This window comes from Apis florea, unplaced genomic scaffold (genome assembly GCF_048593485.1).
Source record: "Apis florea isolate Af1SG1 unplaced genomic scaffold, ASM4859348v1 contig_3068_pilon, whole genome shotgun sequence".
Taxonomy (NCBI): domain Eukaryota; kingdom Metazoa; phylum Arthropoda; class Insecta; order Hymenoptera; family Apidae; genus Apis; species Apis florea.
In genome coordinates, this window is record NW_028256700.1 from 1,753,604 (window position 1) to 1,776,497 (window position 22,894).

Sequence of the window (22,894 nt, forward strand, 5' to 3'; positions counted from 1 at the left end):
ACTTACGGCGGGCGTAACACGTTGAAAAAGGAGGAAACGAGGGAGAAAGAGAAAGTATCTCTTTAGAATCGTGGCCACGTGCTTCGTGAACAACCGCTCGACTTTTTTCTCCCCACCCTTTCCTAGCCTTCCCCCACTCCTTCCTCCTCCACCCTACTCCTTCCAACTCCTTTCGTTTTTCTCGTATTCACCATATACGAAAAAAGTATGAACAAGTATATGAACGGCGGTCCGTCACTTTCTTTGTATACAATTAATTTATACAATCTTATTGATCCACCTTCTAAAACATACTCTGACTCCAACTTACTTGGCCTAACGAAACGCCACGGCGTCTTTCTCCTTTCCGCGCTTTTATCCGTTTCGCAGCGAAAAGGGAAAATGGACGTGGAAAAAATGAGAGACGAGAGTTTGTAGGATGGCATTGTATCGGTGTTATCGCGGGGATGTTACGAAACGCGACGTGCACGAAACTCGACCGAGTGCGGAACAAAGGCGGGCATTTAATACGAGTTTGACGCACGATTTGAATCGCGCAGAAATCGAGGCGATCCGCGCCTCGGGTGAGGTTCATTCGAAAGGCGTCGTGCCAACAGACCGGTTCTCCCACGGAAACAGCCGAGGCTTCGTTTACCGCAGAAATTTCGCAAAACGGATTTTTTCTCTTCTTCCCTTCATTTTCATTGTGCGCGCGATATCGCTCGCTTCATCATTCGGCAAAAATAATGGTAAATGTATACAATATTGTCTATTGTACCGCCTTTCGCCCTTTAAAAGGAAACTTCTGCTTTTCGTCGATCGAATAGCCGGGTGCGTGGGGTCGGGCCTAAAAATTGTTAGAAGCGTTATCCACCAATTCTTTTGATCTCGAATTCTTCAAAAGTATTCTTTTCAGCGAATTTTTCTATGATATTATTATTTCTCGTATTTCGTATTCGCAAACAGTCGCGCGAGCATCATTACGAATAGATAAGGAAGCGTTATCGTCGGTGTATATAATTTGTTGTGCGACGTGGTCATTCGTTACGAAAAGAAAAAAAAAATTGCTTAAAAAAATAAGCTTTCGAAAAAGTTACGATTAAGTTTTTTCTCCGAATATCCTTTTATAAATCTTGGGCCGCAACGCACAGCCTTCTAAAGGGAAGTAAAACGCGTTAGGAAGAATCATAACGTGGCGGTTAATACGATCCCACATCCGTGCAGAAGAAGAAAATTCTCGTTTAAGAGATAATAAATTTTCTTAATACGAGGATACGTTCACGTTCGAGAAATTTTTTACGGCTATCGCGATAATTAGAATGGAAAATACACTCTTCCATCTTACGTATCGAAAGTAAGGAGACGATTTCGGTCGGTAAAAATGTCGCGCCGTCCGCTAAGAGGTAAAAAAGTGAGAGAGTTTTTTTGCACGGATGTATCGACGCCCGACGCCCGACGACTCGAAAGATGCGTGACAGAATGTTCTCATCGAATCGCGTGTTCGCGTCGGAGAGGTTCGAGTGCAGAAGGTGTCGAGGTGCGACCTGTACTCAAGGCCTAACCGGTCTTCGGGGCCCCTTGGCGATGCCCAGTCGGAGCCACGAGGCGAGGGGGAGGAGGAGGGGATCTGGTTTTGAATTTTTTCCTTCTCAATATAGATCGTGACCGAGCACGTCTTATTCATTCGCGTCCTGTAATTATACACGCTCCTCACTTTTTTTTTTTTTTTTTACAATTCATCGTCTAAACCGAGTCTAAACTCAAGTTCTACAACGATGCTTCCCGATACTGTAATAAATATCGCTCGTACAAAAGCCCGTACTTTGAAGTTGAAACCACAAGACAAAACATTGCATAGGTTTCTGCGGTGCGAAGATCGTGAAATCCGGGAGAACGCAGAACAACTACGCTTCGAACAAAATGCTCGCCGTGAAAGTTGAATTCCGCGAACAAAGTTTGATTCGAAGTCGATCGAGAGGAAACATCGTGCGTTAAAACGTGCGCGAAACGACGAATCGAGATGTTTAAGAGATGCATCGCTGAACGTTTTGTTTCTCATCCGACCGGCTCGGGAATTCACGGTGAAAAATTAATGGCAACCGCGTAGAGAAAGATTCGAAGATTTGCAAACGAAATAACCGGTTTTCACTTGGCCGAGGAGAAGGACGCGAAAAGGCCGAGAAACTGAAATTGAATCGTGAACGATACCTGTGCGCTTCCGGTGAATTTGGCAAGCTGCGAGCCTTCCTGTTGGCCCCACCACTACTTCCGCTGTTTCCCATTTTCCACCAATTTCGAGGTTAGCTACTCCGCGAACGATCCGAAATAGTATCACTTCAAGTGGCGTGCACTGACACTTCTGACGGTCAAAAGTGTCTCGATGAATCAACCGGTAGACGCGTTCGCGTTGGTAAATAAACAAATAAATGAAACAGCCTTCGGCAACGTTTCAACTTGTGTCAGAAAACGAATATTCGTTCCTGTTGTTCTTCGTCAGATTCTCCGTCGCGTGTCTTGATCGATCGACACGGTGAAAAAAACGTAATTGGAACCACGGTTGTGATTCACTCGCTTCGTTGTTTCATATCGCTCGCGATGATACATTTATAGTTTTGATCTTTCTTGATATGTTTTGTGTATATGTGTACATGAGAAAAACACGCGATTAATTTAAACACGAGAGAATTCCTTATAAAACCGTTATACTATTATAAAATGTACAAACTGACGATGATATGATTCGTTTCCTTTGTATCGTATTGCAAATCCGTTCGTTATATTTTCACGTTACACCTCCATTTCCTGTAATTAGAAGCGTTCGTGCGAATCGATCATCACCATGCACTCGATCGCTTATAAACGATTGTCGTGATTTTATTTGCATTTGTATCTTATAATTGCTTTCATTCGTAAAATCATTTTTCACGTAACGAATCACACCATAAGTTATAATTTACTATACTCGAACTTGTGTACGATAGTCGGTATAGCATCATATTCACTGATTTTTATCTTTCGATTCGAACCATTTATAAAACGAATATTGAACATTTCAAATCAACGACCAAAGAATAATCCAGAAAATCATTGTGAGTGCAACCATATATTCTATTGAAACTTTGTCAAAAAGCGATATCATTTCTTCTCGATTATCAATCCGTTACCAATCGATCATCGAATCGTTGATTTTGTCGTTTCGATCCAACCACGAGAACTGCGAGTGAATCTTGGCGCATAAAATAACGCAAGATTTTGGAAACGGATCGATTTACGGATCGTTTTCGAAGAAAGCATATTTTCGATCTTTGTCTTTAGGAACCAGTTCTCGATTCGTATATTTCACGAACAAAAACAGGAATTGTAAATAGCAGTTGTCGAGAGCGAAGCCTTTTTCACTACACTGCACATCCACCGAGGAAACGATGCCTTATGGCGAGCTGTTCCACGGTCATACTACGGCCATGGTGTGTAGGCATCGTTGATGGCCCGTTTCAAACTGAGGCCCGCCGAGAGAGAACCATTCCTGTTCCCATAGCACGTGGCTTCTCTCTTTTGCTCTCTCCCTCCCTCGCTCGTGCCCCCACTATTCACAATCCCCATCACTCCCTCTCTTTCTCTCTTACTCTTCCCCGATCCTCTTCCTCACTCCTTGTTACCTCAGCACACGCATTCGCTCTTTCTTTTTTTTCCTCTCTTTCGAATCCCCATGTAGATACGATATACCTTCCCTTTAACAGAGTCTCTGCTGTACGTTTCATCTCGCAATATTCCTATCTATCCGTTTTCCCTTCGTTCTCGCAACGTATTTCGCTACTCGCGCCCTCTACTTCTCATACCGTCATCCCTTTCTCTCGTTCATCTTTCCACCATCTCTGTTCTTCTCGATATTAAACCCCAGATTCATCCCTTCTCGTCTGTTCGTGTACACCCCCATAGAGTCCTGTTCGTTCTTTGCCCTCGAATCTCCCAATCCCGTTTACTCTCTTCTCCGTTCTTCTCTTTTCATCGTTTATCTATCTTTCTCCGTCTCTCTCTCCATCTCATCTCCCGTACGTTAGTACCTACTGCCTCCGTCAATTTCCCCACTACACCAACCGACCAATGATATCGTTGGCCTTCCATAAGAGCCAGCCAATCTCTGACGAGCGTTTACTATTGTAGATTTTTAAATCATTTTTATGCGTGCATACCTTCAGCACGTGCACGTACGAAGTATTGTGTCGAGACGCAACAATACATTCTGTGTACGCCCGTATGAGTCTCGTACGCAAAGAGTTCAGAGTGTGTATTTTCTATTTGTATATAAGCGTGTATACAAATCGTGTAAACGACAATTTTCTACAGAGTGGTTCGAAAAATCTACTTAATTGGCAATTCAAACGATATATATATACATATACGCATTAATGGATTCATGGAAGTTACTAATGGTAATTTAGTATATCTCTCGTGGAACAATTGAATACTGTTTACATACATCGTACAAAGCTGGTAAATTCTATATGATTCGATTAATTTGATACAAATATATTTAAATTTGAAAAGTTTGTTCGTTGAATTATCGTCTATGTTTAGTTATATTTTAATTATTTAATTATTTTATCCGTTACGAAATTTTTTATTTTCGAAACTACACGTGCAAATAGAAATTTTTCATACACAAAATTATTCATATCCATCATGGCGGTATGTATGACATGTTTTTCGATTTATTAGAGTGCGTGAAATTGACATACGAGATGAAGGTTAAAAGTCAATAAACTAGAATGCACGCGTATAAAGCTTCTTGAATGACTTGATATTTATCTTTTCAACTTGCTTCGTTCGTTTAAAATGCATATAAATAAACTACGTATTATCGTGTTTCATAAAACCTCTTATCAAAGATATGCGAAATAAGAGAATGATATCGCGTTTTTGCCTTTTTTTTTTTTTTTTTTTTTAGAAAAAATTCATATATACGTAATATCACGTGTATCAAATCCGGAAAAGATATGATGATTCTTATTTAAAATCCAGTATTGATGATTTATACGTTGGAAAATATTGAAGAGTATTTTGAGGTTACCCGTTATATTCTCGTTATACAGACCAGAACCATAATACACCCACGTTGCCTGAATTGTGTTGAAGAGGGAGTTTCGATGTGTACGTGCGGTTATATTGTGTGGCGAACGTAACGCAACGACTACGGGTCTACACTCAGTCGTGGACATAATGGAGCATTGTTAATATGTTAATGCCGAGCGTTCCTAAAGGTTCCGACGGTTTATGTTTCTCCGTTCCACCGAAGAATCGTTACACGGTCCATTAGACGACGAACCTTGAATTCCACTCGTCACGAATTTCCCTTTGGGATCCCTTTTTCTATTTCACTCGTATCGTTATAATTTTTTTATTAATTCGTTTTAACGCTCGTTACGTTAGCTTTTGCGAATACGGAGAAAAACAAAAAATTCTTTCCCATTAAAACTGTTTCTGATTAACTTATTAAATCGTCGTTTCAACTCGTTCGCATACAATTCTGAAAAATATTAAAATAAATAGTCGTGTATAATGTAAGTAAGTAGACGTTTAAAACGAAGATTAATATCGTCTCGTTCATTTTGTAAAGAGCACGACTTCCACGAAACTCTTTCGCGTAGGATTGCGTGTAGGTTTAAAAATAACGACCTTGACAGTCGTGGCTTACGGGAAATACGGATTAAGAAAAACGCCAAGTCGGTTGAACTCCTTAGTGTTCACGAGACACGAGAGTAATTAATCGCGGACCGTGCAGGAGTAATTAAAATATATTTGAAGTTTCAACTCGCGGTTTCAGCTCCTTCCTACACGGAAATACGGTAATTCACGTATATAGCGCAAATTCAGTCGTTTACTCGTGTGAACTCGTAGAGCATAATTAACAGGAACGTTAATGAGCACGTCGTCGGATCGTTCGTCCGACGGGATGTCGATGTCGATTCGAACGATACGAAGAATAAAAATACGATCAGATTTAAGTAAAAATTTTACGGTAACTTTTGATAATTTATTTGAAACTCAGACTTTTAATCATTACGACGCACGATTGATAAATTCGGAAATAAAAATGATGACGATATCGAATGTTCATTCGATAATGTTGCTCGTTATTGAATAAATGTTAAACGATATCGTAACACGAGATTTTTTTCTCCAATGCAAATATCTTTACAATATTTATACGAAACGGATATCCGAATACTAAAGTTATTATGTTTCCAATTTTTAAGCAAATTTTTCCAAATTATTATGTTTTTCATACGAAATAAGTTATTTTATCTTAAAAAAAAAAAATAATAATAAAGCGTTGTTTTCTTTTTATCTAATAATGCAATTTGTGATAAAATTTATCCTCTATCGATATAATATAAAAATTATCCGCTGTTAGTACAGATGAGCTAACTTACCGACAGTAGGCTCGACCTTGCTGGTGCTTTTTGTATAATCAATCGTCGATAAGAAGAAACCTGTACTCGAACTTACCTAGGCATGTCTTGAAGTTGTTTGGCTCTCTGCTTGTATCGTGAGAGGGCGAAAAGAAGGGCGAGGACCGGCCAGAGGGTTGATCCTGCAGCCAATTCGCTAGGATTCACGGAGCCCACGTCCGCCCCAAGAGCTCGGAGCGCTCCTACGCACAGGCTCACGTTCTCGACCTGCGCAACACACGTAAAACCTCGTCATCGATCACGGTATGAACCGATGTATACGCGTTGTATACGCATCAAGGAGAATCGATCGAAAATTTTCTTTTTTTTTTTCTACTTTCAATCGATCCTCCCAGGTATACGTGCCTAAGGAATCGATGACTCGAATTCGCGTTGCACAAAGCGCGCTTTCAAATTAATCTTTAAACTTCCGAATGTCTAATATTAGTTTTGACGCGTAACAAAAATGATAATGAACGTCGAACGTAGAATTGAAAAGTTCTTCGATGAAATCGAAACCTATTTATCCCTTCATTTTTCCTCTCATTCTGTCTCTAATTGGATTTACAATCATCAGAGAGAAAGAGAATAATTTATTCGCGATCGACGCGAGAAGTCACGATAGAATGAAAAAGCAAACCTACGATACGAATCAAACGAAAATAGAGGTCTCTGGTTGCCTGTACTCGTTGGAATAATCCAAGACACGATGGACATATCGAGGTGACTGGTGCATATCGGTATACATAGTTTCGAGGGTAAAGCAACGCGAGGAAGGTACGGGAGCTTGGTGTAGGTGTACACAAAGGACTCGGCGATACGGTGTACATATACGACAAAACATTCTACGAAACGTGACCGCCGTGACCATGGCTACCTTGTGCTAGCACGCGTGCCGGCCTGCCTCTTTTGTTTCCATTGTTCTTAAGAGCCACGGCGGCTCCGGCTTTTACCCAGAAAACAAACCGTGCTGTACTGCACACGCTGCACACGGGGTGGTGGTGAGAGGTATACGGTAGAGAGAGATGACTCATCCGACAATACCCTGGGTGCCCACGCGTAGGTAACAACTAGATTGCCTCTGTGTTCGTTCGTTCCAGCTATATGCAACTCGGGATGGGGGTGCCAGTGGACGACCAAAGGAGAAATGGATCGGAGAAAAACCGTGAAAAACATCGCATCGACATAAAATCGACACGATATTACGTTCCACCCGCTTCTTTTATTACGACAAACGCGCGTAAATTAATTTTCGATTTTTGATGTGCAAGTAAAAAAAGAAATTCTGATAAACATTTATAACGAATATTTAGTACGAAATTGAGAAAGATACGATACATATATATACGTATATGGTTTATTGAAAAAAAGGTGATTACGATTCATTGATCGTAACGTTAACATCGATGCTGAGCAAGCAGTTGAAACTCGTTTCGAAGCAACGCGCGTTCCTGAAACTCTCTTATCAGAGTCCATTAACGACCAAGCTTTCAAATGAAATCTCGGCTGGGAATAAGACGCAACGCGATAAAAGGGAAGGGGAAGAGGGGGAGGAGGCGATTGCGAGCTTTTGTCAAAGTTGACGCAAAACCTTTGTGAAAACGCGATACGAGCCGGCACGGTGCAACGCTCTCGTGCAGCACTCACAGGTTATCCACACGAGATGACAGCCGTAAATGGCGATGGCGCTTTTTAACGCGCTCCTCTCTCCCTCCCACCCTCCCTCCTCGCCGTCGACCAGGTTCCTCTCCAACGTGCACTTACGCGAAAAAGAAGATCTCGCTCTTAAGGGAGACATCGCGCTTCCTAATAAAGGGTCGAAGATCCATCCAACAGGTTGTTCTATTCTCGACAAACGTTCTTGTCGTACATTTCATCCGAATTCGTCCGGTTCTCCGTATACCTTTTCACGTCGTTTTTTATTCCGTTCGACATCTTTTGAACAACAAAAGTTGCGCACACTTCTTCTTTTTTTTTTTTTTTTTTTTAATTAAATGTATCCAAGTTTCTACGATATTGTACGGGAATCGAGTTGCGACATCAGTTCACCGGTGAACGGTGAGGTCGAGTGAAAATTCCCATCGAATCACATGGGTATCCAATTAACCGAATCGAGTTGATCGGTTAGATCCGATCAACAGATCGAAGAAGAGGGTACGTGTCCTGCCTCGAATCCTGCTGCCAACGGCGCCGTACATCGAATCAGGTTTGTAATTCAGAAACGGTGCTCGCGCGGCGGGGCGGAGGGGGCGGAGGAGGAGGAGGGAGGGAGGGGAAACAGAGTGGGAGAGCCAAAGATGGCAAGAGATGTCTACTTATGGTAACGTCCTCGCCTCTCCGCCGCGCGCAATAAGGAAACGAAAAAAGAAGAAGCGTAAGAAGTAAGCGCTCGCGTCGCTCGAACCCTGTCTTCCTTCAACTTTCAATTTCATGCGTATCACCCGTGCGCAGTCGAACCCACGTCACGCGCCCGCTCGTAACGCAATTTCCTTTCATTCTCTCGCGATATATTTATTTCGTTTAATTAAAATAACACTTTGATAAATTTTATTATATTTTTTTTTTTTCAAATTCGTTAATTAACATCTTCATCAAATATCAATTTATCAATTCTCTTCTAGCGTAATAGTTAATTTCTACGTATGTTTTTATATTATTAAATTTTATCTATTTTAAAGAATTCGTCAATTAACGAAGATATCGAATATCAACCTTTATCAATTCTTTAATGTGATAATTTGTGCACAATTTCATCGTGTAACGAGATCTCGTGTCGTGAAAATACCCGTCTTTTTCGTTTTTCCTTTCCTCTCTCGTTATATATCTCGAATATGCCTTTAACGACACACCCTCGCGAGGTTGTTGTCGCGCAAATATACGAGACAAAAGTCGAAGGAGCCGCGCGAGAAACCGAGGAGGAAGATCCGATATCCGACGTGAACCGGTGTCGTCGGCGCTTCAGAAATCGAACCTCGTAGAGAGATCGTTTCATTTTTTTTCCCCCTTTCCCTTCCTCCTCTCCTTTTTTCGTTGAGCACGGAGGACGCGAGTGGAATAGAGATGCCTCTCTCGCGCATCGGAAAAATCAAACGTTACGGATGATGATCACGGTTAAAATGTCGCACGGATAGATCACTTTCCACCACGTTGCTTTCGATCGATACGTTCCCACGATCGCTACTCTCGCTCCACTATCGATCCGCGATTCCACGAAATCGTCGAAATTGTAACTGTTAACGAACTAGAAGGATTGATAATTAAGGAAAAATTTGACGAATAAATTCAAATTCAAACAAAGTTCTGGCAAAGATATTTATTAATCTAGAAGATAAAATTAAGCAAATTGAGAGAATTGGTTTGAATAATCGATATGTGAAGATTTCAAGTATTAAAAATATATGGATTTAAATATAAAGGAACTAGATATCTTAAAAATTGTAAGATAATTTTTATAAATTAAAAATTTAAATCACAATATTAATTATATTTAATACAATCAATGTTAATGTAAAAACATAAGGGATTAAACTAAAATATATTTACGATTATGATATTCAATCGATGAATTTGATTTTGAAAAAACAATTCATTATATATAGATTCAATATATAGATTAACTTTTTCAATAAATTTAAAAATAAAATTCGCGATCGAATTGATCAAAATATTCTTGGGAACATTACATAAGATAGGAACGGAATTTCTCTCGTTTCCTCAAATAATTAAACGATAACACGTCCCGTAACACGCGCGATTTAAGATGAAAAGTGCAAAGGTCGGATTTTTTTTCGCACGGTCCGTGCACAAGCAATATTTTCAATTTGGTGTCCGGAGCAGAGAGAGAGAGAGATTTCAACAGATATTGAACAGGCGCCGACAAGGCGTTTATGCCTTCGGCCGATCTCTCTTCTCGCCTGATATCGCCTAAAGGTACACGTCACTTTCGAGGTCTCCTCGGTTCCGGATCGGATCACTATTACTTGATCACTATTACCTATTATAGCCCGCTCCGATTCTAATTTTTTCCATCCTCTTTCCATCCTTCAAACTTATATACACGTATATATTGGATCGTTCGAAAAGTAATTTCGTTTCTTTACACGAGTGTTGTTAGTCGAACGTTTATCCAGCCAACTTCGTTCTAAACCGTGTTGCTCAGAAAGTAATTTCGTTTTTTCGCACGAGTGTCGCTAGTCGAACGTTTATTCAGCCAACTTCGTTCTAAACCGTATTGTTCGGAAAGTAATATCGTTTTTTCACACGAGTGTCGCTAGTCGAGCGTTTATCCAGCCAACTTCGTTCTAAACCGTGTCGTTGTCGTATATTTCGAGAGTTGGTATTTCATGGTTTATTTATTAAGAAACATTCGTTCGATTCTGTGCGGTTGTGTTTTTCGCGCGTGATAACAAAGATGCGAGACCAAAAGGAGCATATTTTACTTTTCTATTATCGAAAAGGTAAGAAGCAAGAAAAAAATTACGCGAAATCTATGGAGAAAGTGTATTAACAGTGTCGCCAGTGTCAAAACTAGTTTTCAAAATTTCGTTCCGACATTTTCGATATTAAAAATGCGTTCTGGAAAACCAGTCGAAACCGATGAATAACAAAAAAAATTGCTACGAGATTAAATTTTTTTCGAATTCGACTGTTTTGTCATACGACTTGGTTTCGTTTCGAAGCTCGAAGAAACGAAATTACTTTCCGAACGACTCAATATATACTATTTCGTATAGATTTTCTACGTGTACGTGTTGCGTTAAAATTACGATCTTTTGTGTTTTATTAAGTGTAACGGCATCGTCGATCCCTAAGTGTTAACACAATGAACAGCCGGATTCACAGTGTACCCCGGTTAACGCGATTAAATCGTGCGACGAATCGTCGTGAACGAGAAAACGTCTGGCGAAATGAAATAGAGCTACTCTTAACGTAATTTAACGATACGACGATGGCCTCTTGCCTTGTATACTCTCCACGATTGATCATATTATGCGCTACATAGCTCTATTGTTTGAGGACACGTATAACAAAGATTTCTCTTTCTCTATGTACAAGTATGTACAAGTAATATCGTTGTATCGAGGCGCAACGAAGAAGTACGTTTTGGCAAAAAATTGAACGAAGGAAGAAACCATAAGCCACGATTAACCATACCACCGATTTTTTGTCGCGATACGCGAAGGCTCGAGATTCGTTCTTAGAAAGAATAACCAACAAATTTCTTCGAATTTCGGGCGCGCATAATAAATATTCTTCTCGATAAAGTGATTCGCTTTAATATTTATTCTTCTTTGATTTCTCGATTATATATACTCTCGACGATTTTCAGAGCTATTTCTTTCGAAATATCTCGATCTAAAAATCGTGTACGCAACCTTATAAAATCCGAATACGGTCGAACGAACGACTAATCCCTTATCCTTTATTTCTCTCCATAAATGGGAGATAAAGTCGGAGGGACGCGTACCCTTGATCTCGTGATTCCCCGTGGCACGAAGAAGAAGAAGAAGAAGAAGAAGCCGATAGACCGATTATTTTTAGAGATGGCTCGTGCCTTCGGGACTTTCCTCGGTGTTAAACAGTCATCGCATTTATCTGTCGGATATAGACTGGCTTTTCTTGTCACGGGCCATGTGCTTTTTCAGATCGCGCTCTTACCACATACACAGACCTTGTTTCATAATCATCGTGAGAGTAGGAAGTGGGAAAAAGGGAAGAAGAAACGCGGGAACAACGGTCTCGGTTCCTCGTTTTTCGTTAAAATCGTGCTGGCTTCCGTATATTCGTTCGCGAAACGTTTGTTGCCGAAATTTTCTGAAATCACCGATTGAACGAAGGGACGACGATAATTACGTTGGGGCGATACTCGTTCCGTCCACGAGTTAGCAACGAATTGGAATTCAGGTTGAGTCTTCTCGAAGTCTCTGCCAGGCGATTTCACGCGAGTTGCATTCGAGGGGGATTTCTAGCGAACCTAACCTATTTAACCACAACGTCGCCGCCTCCGTTCTGAACATTTTTAACGTTTGCAATTTAAAACGTTACGTTTAATACGAGTAATAATCCATCTTCCGACTTTTCCAATTATTTTCAATATCTGCACGGAGGACTGTAGTTACGCGGTTGTTTACTGTTTCTCGTTTTTATATTTCCACGATTTTGACGATTATATTTCAATGATTACGTTACGTTACGCGAGACCAGGCTTGCGAAACTCGCGCCGGGCATCGAATTTCTTACAGCTAATTTTTCCGAGGCGATTGTAACCGCAGGTGTCACTGTCACACGCCTGCAACTTTAACGTCTGCTAATCATAATTTCGATCCGACGTTACGCGTGTAACGTAACATTTATATTTTCTTTCAACCAAGCGTATCCAGAAGAAGATACGATTCGTATCGATTCAATTCGGTTAGCAAATCGATTATCCACGAGAAGTGAAAGGAAGACGTAATTTTAATTTAATATTCCTGACGATCCTAACAGTGGTTCGAATAATAAGAGCTAACGAAATTATTTTTTCTTCTTATCCGGTTTTGAGCTTGTGGCGGTTACTGCTTTTTATTTGTTATTTCGTTGAAAATGTATGTAATATAAAAATATGGATAAATATATAAATGTTTGCGATTCGAACACTTAAGTGAAATATCTTAGGATAATTAACTTAGAAACAGAGAAATGGATATCAAGAAAAGAAGCTATCCTATAAGTTATCCGACAGATATGGGCCTAAACGGTTAAATAAAGATAAAAAACAATGGAACTGAAAATTATAAAATGGAAAAGACTGCATGCATCGACCGTTCGAAGATTGAAAGTTACGAATATAAAATTAATCCATAAATATCAATGGCTAGATTAAAAATACGTATGAAAATAAATATGATAATGAGCGTAAACGTCAAAATTAACTTTGATATAACTTTGCAAAGTTTCGCGAATCAAATATGGCGGTGAAGAAAGTTTCTTCTTCTCGTGCAAAAATCATTGCATTTGTGAATTTCTAATATGAAGTAATTACTTAATTTTAAGTTTAATTTACAAAAAAATAACATTTAAAGATGTTATAAAATTTAAATGCTTCTTAACTCTATCGAAATGTGACCGATCAATTATCGATTTCTTTTGTATTCTGTTAAAAAGAGGATTTAAAAACTTTACCATGCATACGTTATGCATCGAGACAATTATTTTTTTTCATATATTTTTGAAAAATGAAATTTTCTCCGGTTAATGTACATTATTCGAACCGTTGCGTGCGAGAATTCACGGAATGCGCGTAACGGTGATCTGCGTAATCCGCGCGAAAAATGGGTGAAAAGAAAAAAGAGAGAGAAGAGAAATATCGAGCGGCGGTTAATAATCGCCTTGGGCTCGGCCGGGCCTCCCCCCTCTTTGAACAGCTCGCGTTACTTTATCGAGTTTTAACTTCGAACGAGGCAGCGAGCAACTGCTTAGGCGAATTCGACTCACCTTGGTCGAAGATACCGAGAAGAGATCGCGGATAAACGAAGCGTTCCACACGCTTCTCGAAAGTGAACTGCAAAAGCATCGAACTTCGCCCGTATTTCTGTATGCGAATCACAAGCTTCTCGAATGTTTTCTTTCTCTTGGACTATTAGTTTTTATTAGTTAGTTCGATCATTCTATTTCTCCTAAGTGGTCTTCTTTCTATTTTTCTTTGCATTTATTTATTTATTTATTTATTTTCCGGTGAATGCGGAAAATCAGGGCGGGGATCAACGAAATTATAATTATTCGTTTGATCAACGCGGTTCACACGGATCGTTCTATCTTGGTGTGGTCGTTGGTGCGGCCGAAACCGCTCGATTCCTGCCAGATATGCAAACGCACCCGTGCGATTGTTCGCACAACGAAATTACGCAATCGGTCGTTGAATCATATCGAATGCGTTTCTCGCGGATTAAACTTTCACATTTCCATTTCCAACGAAAAACTTCTTTTAGATATATATATATATATGTATTATATATTTATTCTTCTTTGGCTGCGTTGTTTTAAATTTTCTAGGGGAAGAAAAAAAATTCTCCTTTTTCGTTTCGATTTTTTCATCTCCTTCGGGAATGAATGGTGAGCAAGCTGCCTCGTACCATTGTAATAACGATTGAAAATGTCACGTTAATTACAACACTTTTCAAGTCGGAAATCATGTTGATTAAAAAGTTCTTTCATTAAATAACGTATTGTTATATACAGTTATATTATCGCGTATGTAATTTTATACGATCGTAATTTCGTCGTCGCAACGAGAACAATGAATTTTCTTGCTTGACGCGATTCCTCTTCTTGACTTTCACTTCAATTTCCAAACATAATACGCGAGCGTTGTATGGCAGATCTGAGAGAAGAGTTATAAAAATATCCTTTTATTGTCCTTTTTCTCTCTCTCTATCTCTCTCTTTCTCTCTCTCTCTCTCTCGTCAGCGATAAAGAATTATTATTGATTCCACGAATTTGTCACCTTAATGGCTCGTATTAAGAACCTTTACGAACTGGCTTACCGACGGAGAATTTTTTCTCTCTATCTCTGTCTCTCTCTCTCTCTCTCTCTCTTGCTCCCGGTTTCTCGTGTGAATTTCATCGCGCGCCCAATAAAATTGCGAAAAAAAATTGCGCGCGCGCGAGAGAGAGAGAGAGAGAGAGAGAGGGAGGATAGGAGGGAAGAAAGAAAGGACGAGGAGTATAACGGGATCGAAAATGGGCAGATGCATATGCAACGTGGTGAACGATTATGCGGAATCTCGATTGATTGGCTGGATCGTTAAGAGCGGCGAAACGAATACAGTGTTACACAGATCTCGTATATATCGTGCGAATATAATAACGTAGAAATACGTATCCCAGTGATGCTATTATTATTAAATGTATATGTAAATATATGCGCGTGTGTTGGACATTGAAAAGATTGAAAAAAATAACCGGTTAAAAATTTCGAATAAAGTTAGTTCGAGTAATTACTTGTTAAAATGCTTGAATAATATTTATAGTTATTATAGTCGATCCCCTTTTCGTATAATCTTGGCATTACGATTATTTTTGCAATTGCTATTACGTTTTCAACGATACATCATCGAGGTAACTTCGGCTATTAAATTTTGCTGGACACATTTATAAATACAATGAATTATCATTTCGATGATCGTTCGAAGCAAATCAACTTTTTTCAATAGGCCGTCGTGTCATGTGACGAACATTAATTTGCTTATTAATTTTCATGAAATTTTCTCCTACTCGACGAAGATAATTATCCGTGACCAGATAACTGTGGGTAACTGGTAAAAAATCTAAAAGTAACTAGTTAAAAATCTCTAGAACAAAGTTACCTTAAATCATTCACTTATTAAAACGTTCGAATAACGTTTATTCGTAACCATTATTCTCGTACAATCTCGCATCGTTTGGCATTATTCGCGATCATTATTATTATTATTACGTTTCTGAACGATAAATTATCGAGCTAATCTTATCGAACTAACTTTATTCCTAACTCCGTACCTATTAAATTTTACTCATCACTGGCTATACGCGCGCAACTATTAACGCTTCGAGCCATTTAAGAACACTACCGCCACCCCCTGGCCGAAGTCAAAGACTGGTTTTAAGTACCGAACCGAGCAGAGATCGTAACTTCCTCGCTTTATTACGTCTGCGTAACCAACGATAAGTTCGAGAAAAGAAAAAGGAAAAAAAAGTTTCCGTTAAACCATTCTATTTTCTGGAATAATTCCAAGTCGACTGTTCGTCGACGGCGAAGCAAGTCAAATTATCGAAATGTAAAAAAAGTTTCCGTTAAACATTCTATTTTCTGGAATAATTTCAAGTCAATTGTTCGTCGACAGGGAAGAAAGCAAGTCAAAGTCGAGCCAAATTATCGAAATGTAACGACGAGTGATTATGAACAGTGGGATGGAGCAATGGGTGTGAAACAACGTCGTTTTTATCTCGCTTTCGTTTTTCAGGTTTAAAACGGCTCGTACGCATTCGACGTACAGGGAGAGACAAAAAGCGTGTTGTATCGCTTCTCTCCTTTTCTCTCCTTTCTCCCTCCCCCTCCCGTTCGCGTTTTCCCGTCACACAAGGGTTCGCAGCCTTTCTTCCTCATTCGTCAACGACGTCACTGCATTTTTCCTACCACGCTTTCAACGCGTGTCAACAACAATGCACGTAAAAAGCACGCGCGCGAGCATTGTTACCTCGCGACACCGAGTTTTCTTCCTCCTCTCTCTCTCTCTCTCTCCCTCTCTTTTTACAATATCATCAAGGCTGCTCAAACCGTGTGTGTAAATATCCTGCAAGCCTTATTGTCCGCGTCCTCCCCCCTCCCCGAAATCTTATTTATTAGTTTTCGTTCCACTTTTTACGAACGAGGATCCTCGTATTATTCATAAAAGTTCATAATCGCGACTTTTAAAAAACACACGATTTATAAGATTTTTCGAAACGCGACGTAAACAAGATTTTTTAAAAAAGTACGGTCCTCGTTAAACGATGATAATAATCGGTAAGGTTCGGTACACTCGTTTCCACGTTGTTAATTCGCGCGATATTAAAGCGATATTTCAACCGGATAGCGGTAATTCTCGTATACGATATTTTTTTTTTTTTTTCAGGTTTCGACGTAGCAACGAGCGCAAACAATACAATATATATATATAACAGGTGGAAGGAGACAGAGGCGGCGCGCGAACACCGTGTACATAACCGTGTTAACGAGATAGTAATTCGTTGGTAACACGAATGCAGCGGTGTTGTTTCTCTCGTTGAAAATACAGAGAGAGAGAGAGAGAGAGAGAGGGAGGAGAGGATTCGGCGATCATGCATCGGTGCACGCGGCCGCTGCAATTCCGCGTACGTGCGCGTACACACGTGCGTGTGTAAAATACCGGGAGTCGATGAGCCATGAGGCTGACTAATTGCGCTCGTTTCTGCCCACGATCCGCCGCGAAAAATTTCCAACCTACCCAACAAATTTCAATGAAATTGCGTCGCGCCTGCGAATCCATGAAAACGCGCGCGGTGGAAACAACGTTTAACCTTTTCTCCCCTCCTTGCTTCCTTCCTTGTCTCCTCTCCGCCAAATTCGTTGAAATTCGTTGAATAAAAATTCGTCCCCCCTTTTCTCATATTTCCCGCGATGATGATTCTCCCTCAGTTTTTCTTCTTCATCGGGTATACTTTTCCACGGAATTCCTTTCCGTTCAACGCGACGCCGCAAACCGAATACGTTTAACGTTTTACCCGACGCATGCGCGGCAGTAGTTAGTTATCGCACGTAAATCTTCTCCCCGAGGAGAAGAGACGCGTTCACACGCCGTCTTCTTTTAAAATCCGTCTCATTGTACTCGCCAGCACGACGATATCGTACGAATAATTTTCGTAAATACGTAATAGAAATTGGACGCAAAGCGTACAAAGTGTTTTATATATATATATATACACACAATGGAATCGTTTCGAAAGAGCTGATCCAAATGGACGTGACCGTTTTTCATAGATGGAGCTCGAGACGCCCTCTATCCTTCCCTCTCTCTCTCTCTCTCTCTCTCTCTGTGTCGAGAAATACCGGAAGCGGTGGAATCCGTTTGAATCGGGATCTTCGAAGGCAACGAAGAAAAAAAGAAGCAAAACCGCAACCTAACCGAGTTCAGTAAAAGTTTATTGATCGATATCTCCTCTTTTCCTCGCATTCCATTCTTTCCCAATGATATATGTGTATATATATATATATATAAAACGATGTTGTTATTCTTCTCTCTCTCTCACCTCCTTTTCTTGGTGCAAAACGTTGATGAATTGTATCTCGATAAAGAAAGAAAGAGAAGGAAAATTGTGCAGCGGTTAAATCCTCGGAACGACGGAAGTGGGATCACTTACGTAAGGTCATACAAGTGCGACAGGTATGCGAGTCCTTCGAGAAGCATGAACACGCATATTAACGTGCACACGGACGGAACGGCCTCCGCGACAACACTCGGTGTTGTTATGTAATTTATTTTACGTTCGTTTTAAGAGGCGGCTCGAAACGACGACGAGGAGACGCCGATTTCATCGGTGTGTGTTTATCATCGCCTCCCACTTCTCGGTCTACGGAAAAGAAATCGTAGCGATAATTTTCGCGAAATTTCAGGAAAGTATTCCTGAAGACTTGTTGAAGTTGGAAGAAGAAGAAGAGAAAAAAAATTTCGAGCTGAAGAACGAAATATCGAAATTCAAATAATAATAAATTGGAAGAACGAGTTGTTTCGCGACGCGTATGATTTTTCCTCCAAGTTGCCCTTGCGAGTCTTGGATCGCATCGTAGAGATTTAAATTGAAATTACAGTCTCGACGACGCTAATTATTTCCATTACGAGCGGGGCGTTGCACGACTTTCTTGACGGTCGCGACGGATCTAAGGTCGGACGAAGCTTCGTGCATTATCGACTCGCAGTTCACTCGCACGAACCATCTTTTTCTCGAACGAGAAATAAAAAGTAACTCCCTTGACAGAAATTGACAGCAAACTTTACCTTTTATCGCGGAACTTTTTCTTCTTCCCATCCCGGTGACGATGGACGGCACGACATTTACCGAGTGTCAAAGTCTATTTCGGCCCATCCTTCGTTGGTAAGCATTGTTGTATCACCGTTCTTATATAAACACTCGCGACCGAGAAACGTTTCAGAGAGCGTTTAACAACAATCCGTTATTGTCGAAAACGCCTCGCCTCGAGCGATAAGAAAATTTGAAGTGTATTCTCACGACGTATCGTGGCCGAATGAATAAATTTGGTTGCAACGAGCGAATCTCGTTAAAGAGCGGCCACGAAGGGCATTTATCGTCACAGTGGTCGTGACCAATTCATTGTCGCTTCACCGAGAGAGCGAAAATATCGCTTCGACCGGCCATGCCTATTTATAAACCTTCTTAAGGAGATTCTCGGACGTTTTCCTTCCCTCTCTCTTCCTCTTTCGCAGCAATAACCCCTCTCTTTGTTCCTGGACACTGAAACCGTGGATCCTTAAACGAGAGAGAGAGAGAGAGATCGAATAGAGAAGTGTCTCCGATGCTCGTCTCTGAGACACGCGAGAAAACGGGACGATTGATCGTCGGTATCGTTTTCAAAGTATCCTTTACACCCTTCGAATCTTCCCTCCGTTATATATTTCTATCCCCGGTTTTAACTCTCACGCTCGTCTCCTCTCTCGTTCCATCGCTTTTCCAATGTTATCCTCGCAAAATTTTATCCACTCTTCCGAATGAAATTTACTTTTTTCCTTTGTTCTTAAACTTTAGATTTTACTCTTTCGTCGACTCCCCATCGAGATTTCTGGTCTCTGGCATGGTTACTCGAGGCTGGCGCGAAAATACTCGGGAAACTGTTGCAGACCACCAGTCGGGCAGATAGATACAACTACGAGTCGACGAATCTATCTCCACCGTTCTTCTTCTAAAATACGAAGGAATATCGTTGAATTTTTAACACGTGCTTTCCAACACTTTCACTTGGTCGCCGCGTAACACGATTGTGAAACGAATGAAAGAAAAAAAAGGAAAAAGAAACGGTCGTCTTTTCGAGATCGAGAATCGATATCGCGTGGCTTTTCGGTCGGCCGGCCGCTGCGGAGCGCGATCGGCACAGCATCCACGCTACCGGATCACTGGTGAGACACTAACCGACAAGAGACAGAGAACGCAGCAGACACGAGGTAGAGGTAAGCTACACCGCAATTGGTCGGGTTGGGAGAGATGGAGAAGAGTGTGTTAGCAGGGTGCAGGGGAAGAAAGAGACGGCGGATAAAAGTGGACAGGGTGGGAAGTAGAAATAAGCAGGTAGTGGGAGTGGAGTAGTAGTAGCTGGTTGCGTACACCAGCCTTAAAAGCAGGTATCCACGTGGCCGATCCTCGTAACGTCGCCTCACTTCGTATCGCGACCAGTTTCCTACCAAAATAACCACCGAAATTTCTCCTCTCCTCTTTTTCCTTCCATTCCCTACTTTTCCAATTTTTCTCTTCGAAAATCGTATTACTCCTTCGTAATCGCGGTCGATTCGGAAAGTGTAGTAAAGCAAGACGTACAACATACGTACCGATTTGGAAAGAGATTTGTGGATCCCCTTCGAAAGATTTCCTTAATTCGATTGTATTTTCAAAGGGAAATACGAGAACCGAAATCCTCTCCTGCAACGAATAACTTCTACACGATACGCGATAACCGAGTAAATTGGATGGAAATTCACGAGCCGAGAGGATTTTCTGCACGTGCATCTTTTACGGCGGAAAAATTAAAACTCGAGAACCACTCCCTCTTCGTTATTTTATTTACGTTCGTTATTTCACGGGAATTCAACTTTTTTAACGACAGTTCAAAGTTTAGAAAAACAAAAAAAAAAAAATAAAACGTGAGTTACAAACGTGTATTAGATAGGTTAATTATGCGTATACGTGATATTTTAAAGACTTTTCTAAAAGTGGACAAATTATTTTAAATTTAAATTATAAAATATAAAAATAAAAATTACAAGAAAGATCATTGGCGTGATCGGTACACGAGCACGTGTACAAAGGAATCTCGTCTCGGTGGACATTAATTAAGGAAAGAACGGGGAGATAGAATTATAGCCGGAGGAAGATGGCGACGAAGGATCGTTCGGAAATTACACGTTGTGTGGGTGCATTGCCTACTTCTTTCTCGCATTTTTCTTATTCCCACGTTCCTTCCACGTTAATGATTGGTGGCCGCGTCGATACCATACCCTTTCACGCGAGCACTAACCGTGTAGCAATTAACCGTGAATATTGTTCGAGGTAATAAAAGTTACGATCCGCTGTGTAAACCGTATACCACTGGAAAAAAAGAAAAATAAAAATAATTGCCAGTTGTTGTCTTTTAATTCTCAACCCGATCGATCCCCGTTTTTAATTTCTCGTCTCTTGTAAAGATTAATATTTTTTTTTAGAACGAAACTATATGCGATTAACGATCGTCGCAAAAAAGGAATAAATTTCGAAGAAATTTTCGGGACGAGTTGAATTTATTACCGTGGGAAGAGAGAAGATAAAGGGGAATTTATATTTTCGATTTCTAACCAGGAATCACCACACCCACTGTTTCCCTGCTGTTCCCTCTTTTCTAACCTGTAAATAATGCATCTGTATCTGGGACACCTGTAGCGACGTATTTTCGTAGCGCATAACCTTACGATCCATCGATTTGCCCGCCATCTCTCCACCGCTTTCGAAACATCCCGTGAATAATTTTTCAAGCAAGAACACTTTATAAACGAACGTGTATTTTCTTTGGGACGAGAACGAAAGATTGAGATTAAACGATAAATGTAGTTGTTATTACTGCTTATAAAATGGAATACCTTTATCGAGGTATGTTTCGATGAGTTTTCTCGCGAGAGAATCGCGTACAGTGATCCGACCATTGTGCTTTGGAATATTGTTCGTGTTTATATAATTTATTGGCGAAATTGTTGAAAGAGGGTCGGTTGACTAATAATGTATACAAGGAATGAGTCACTGTTCCACGGGAGTGGACTCTCCGTGAAATAGAAATAGATCTCGATGCGACGCTGGTCACTCGGGATTCCAGTTTCGTCGATGACTGTTTTAAAAAAAAAAGAAACAAATTTCATCGCTCTGCATGATGTCGACGTGGAAACGGAAAAAGGAAACAATAACGGAAAAAAAATAAATCCATCCTTCTCCTTGTAAACAGTAATCCTAACCTTTTCGTTTTCCCAAAACTTTCCTTCTTCGCGTTGAACGATATTTATCTTTCTTAGATAAGATTCCTTCCTTTTATTTACCGTGGAAAAAATCGATCGATTATTTTTGCTTCTCTTAAACGCACTATCGAAAGATCGAGGATTGGAATCGTATTTTTGTATTCTCTCTCTTTTGTTCGAAACGATCGAAGCGTTTCCCCGTTTCTCGGGAAAAAAACACGCGTTTCCTTTTTGTTTACACAGGTCGAACGTGTCGCACGAACAGCCACGGATTGAAAAGTGACGCGTTGTTAGCAGCGTGCTTCAACCTTGGAAGGAAAACACGTGATTCGGTTTCGCGGTTTGCCGTGCGCATGTATAGTGTGTACGCGTGTATACAGCGTGTGTGTATATATATCTATATATTTCGAACGTTACACGCGTTACATTTGACCACGTTTTCGCGCGTATACACGTACAGCAGGGACGCAACAGCGTTGCTTTAATTATAGACCGGAGCCCTTCTTCTTTCCACCCTCAACAAAATTGGAAAGCTAATCTGGATTTAACGACGGGTCGTGTATTTTGTTCGAAAGGATTGCAACATTTTCCAACGGACAACGGATCTCTCGTATCGATTAAAAAATTAAGTTTTGCAATTTCGCGAAACACGGTTATTTCCGAGGATACTTAGGCTGGAGACGAACGTCGTGTCTTGGTTGAAAAAGTTTTGAAGAGATTATATATTAT

The 22,894-nt window shown here is 40.5% G+C and overlaps 1 protein-coding gene and 1 long non-coding RNA gene across 7 annotated transcripts in view; one reads left to right on the forward strand and one right to left on the reverse strand.

The window, feature by feature from the left end:
• sick (sickie) overlaps nucleotides 1-22,894 on the reverse strand; it is a 116,253-nt gene that overhangs the window by 88,255 nt on the left and 5,104 nt on the right. For 4 of the 6 annotated variants that reach the window (XM_086908185.1, XM_086908186.1, XM_086908184.1 and 1 more), the window contains exon 4: nucleotides 6,487-6,656. In XM_086908185.1, the coding sequence (XP_086764311.1) occupies nucleotides 6,487-6,656 (170 nt within the window). Of the gene's footprint in view, nucleotides 1-2,187; nucleotides 3,516-6,486; nucleotides 6,657-18,958; nucleotides 19,097-22,894 lie in introns of those variants that run through there. The other 2 variants (XM_086908190.1, XM_086908188.1) reach the window with 2 other exon arrangements.
• On the forward strand, nucleotides 18,916-20,829 carry LOC116415562 (uncharacterized). Its single transcript, XR_004226180.2, has 2 exons — nucleotides 18,916-19,055; nucleotides 19,725-20,829. It is a non-coding gene; the product is annotated as an uncharacterized LOC116415562 (long non-coding RNA).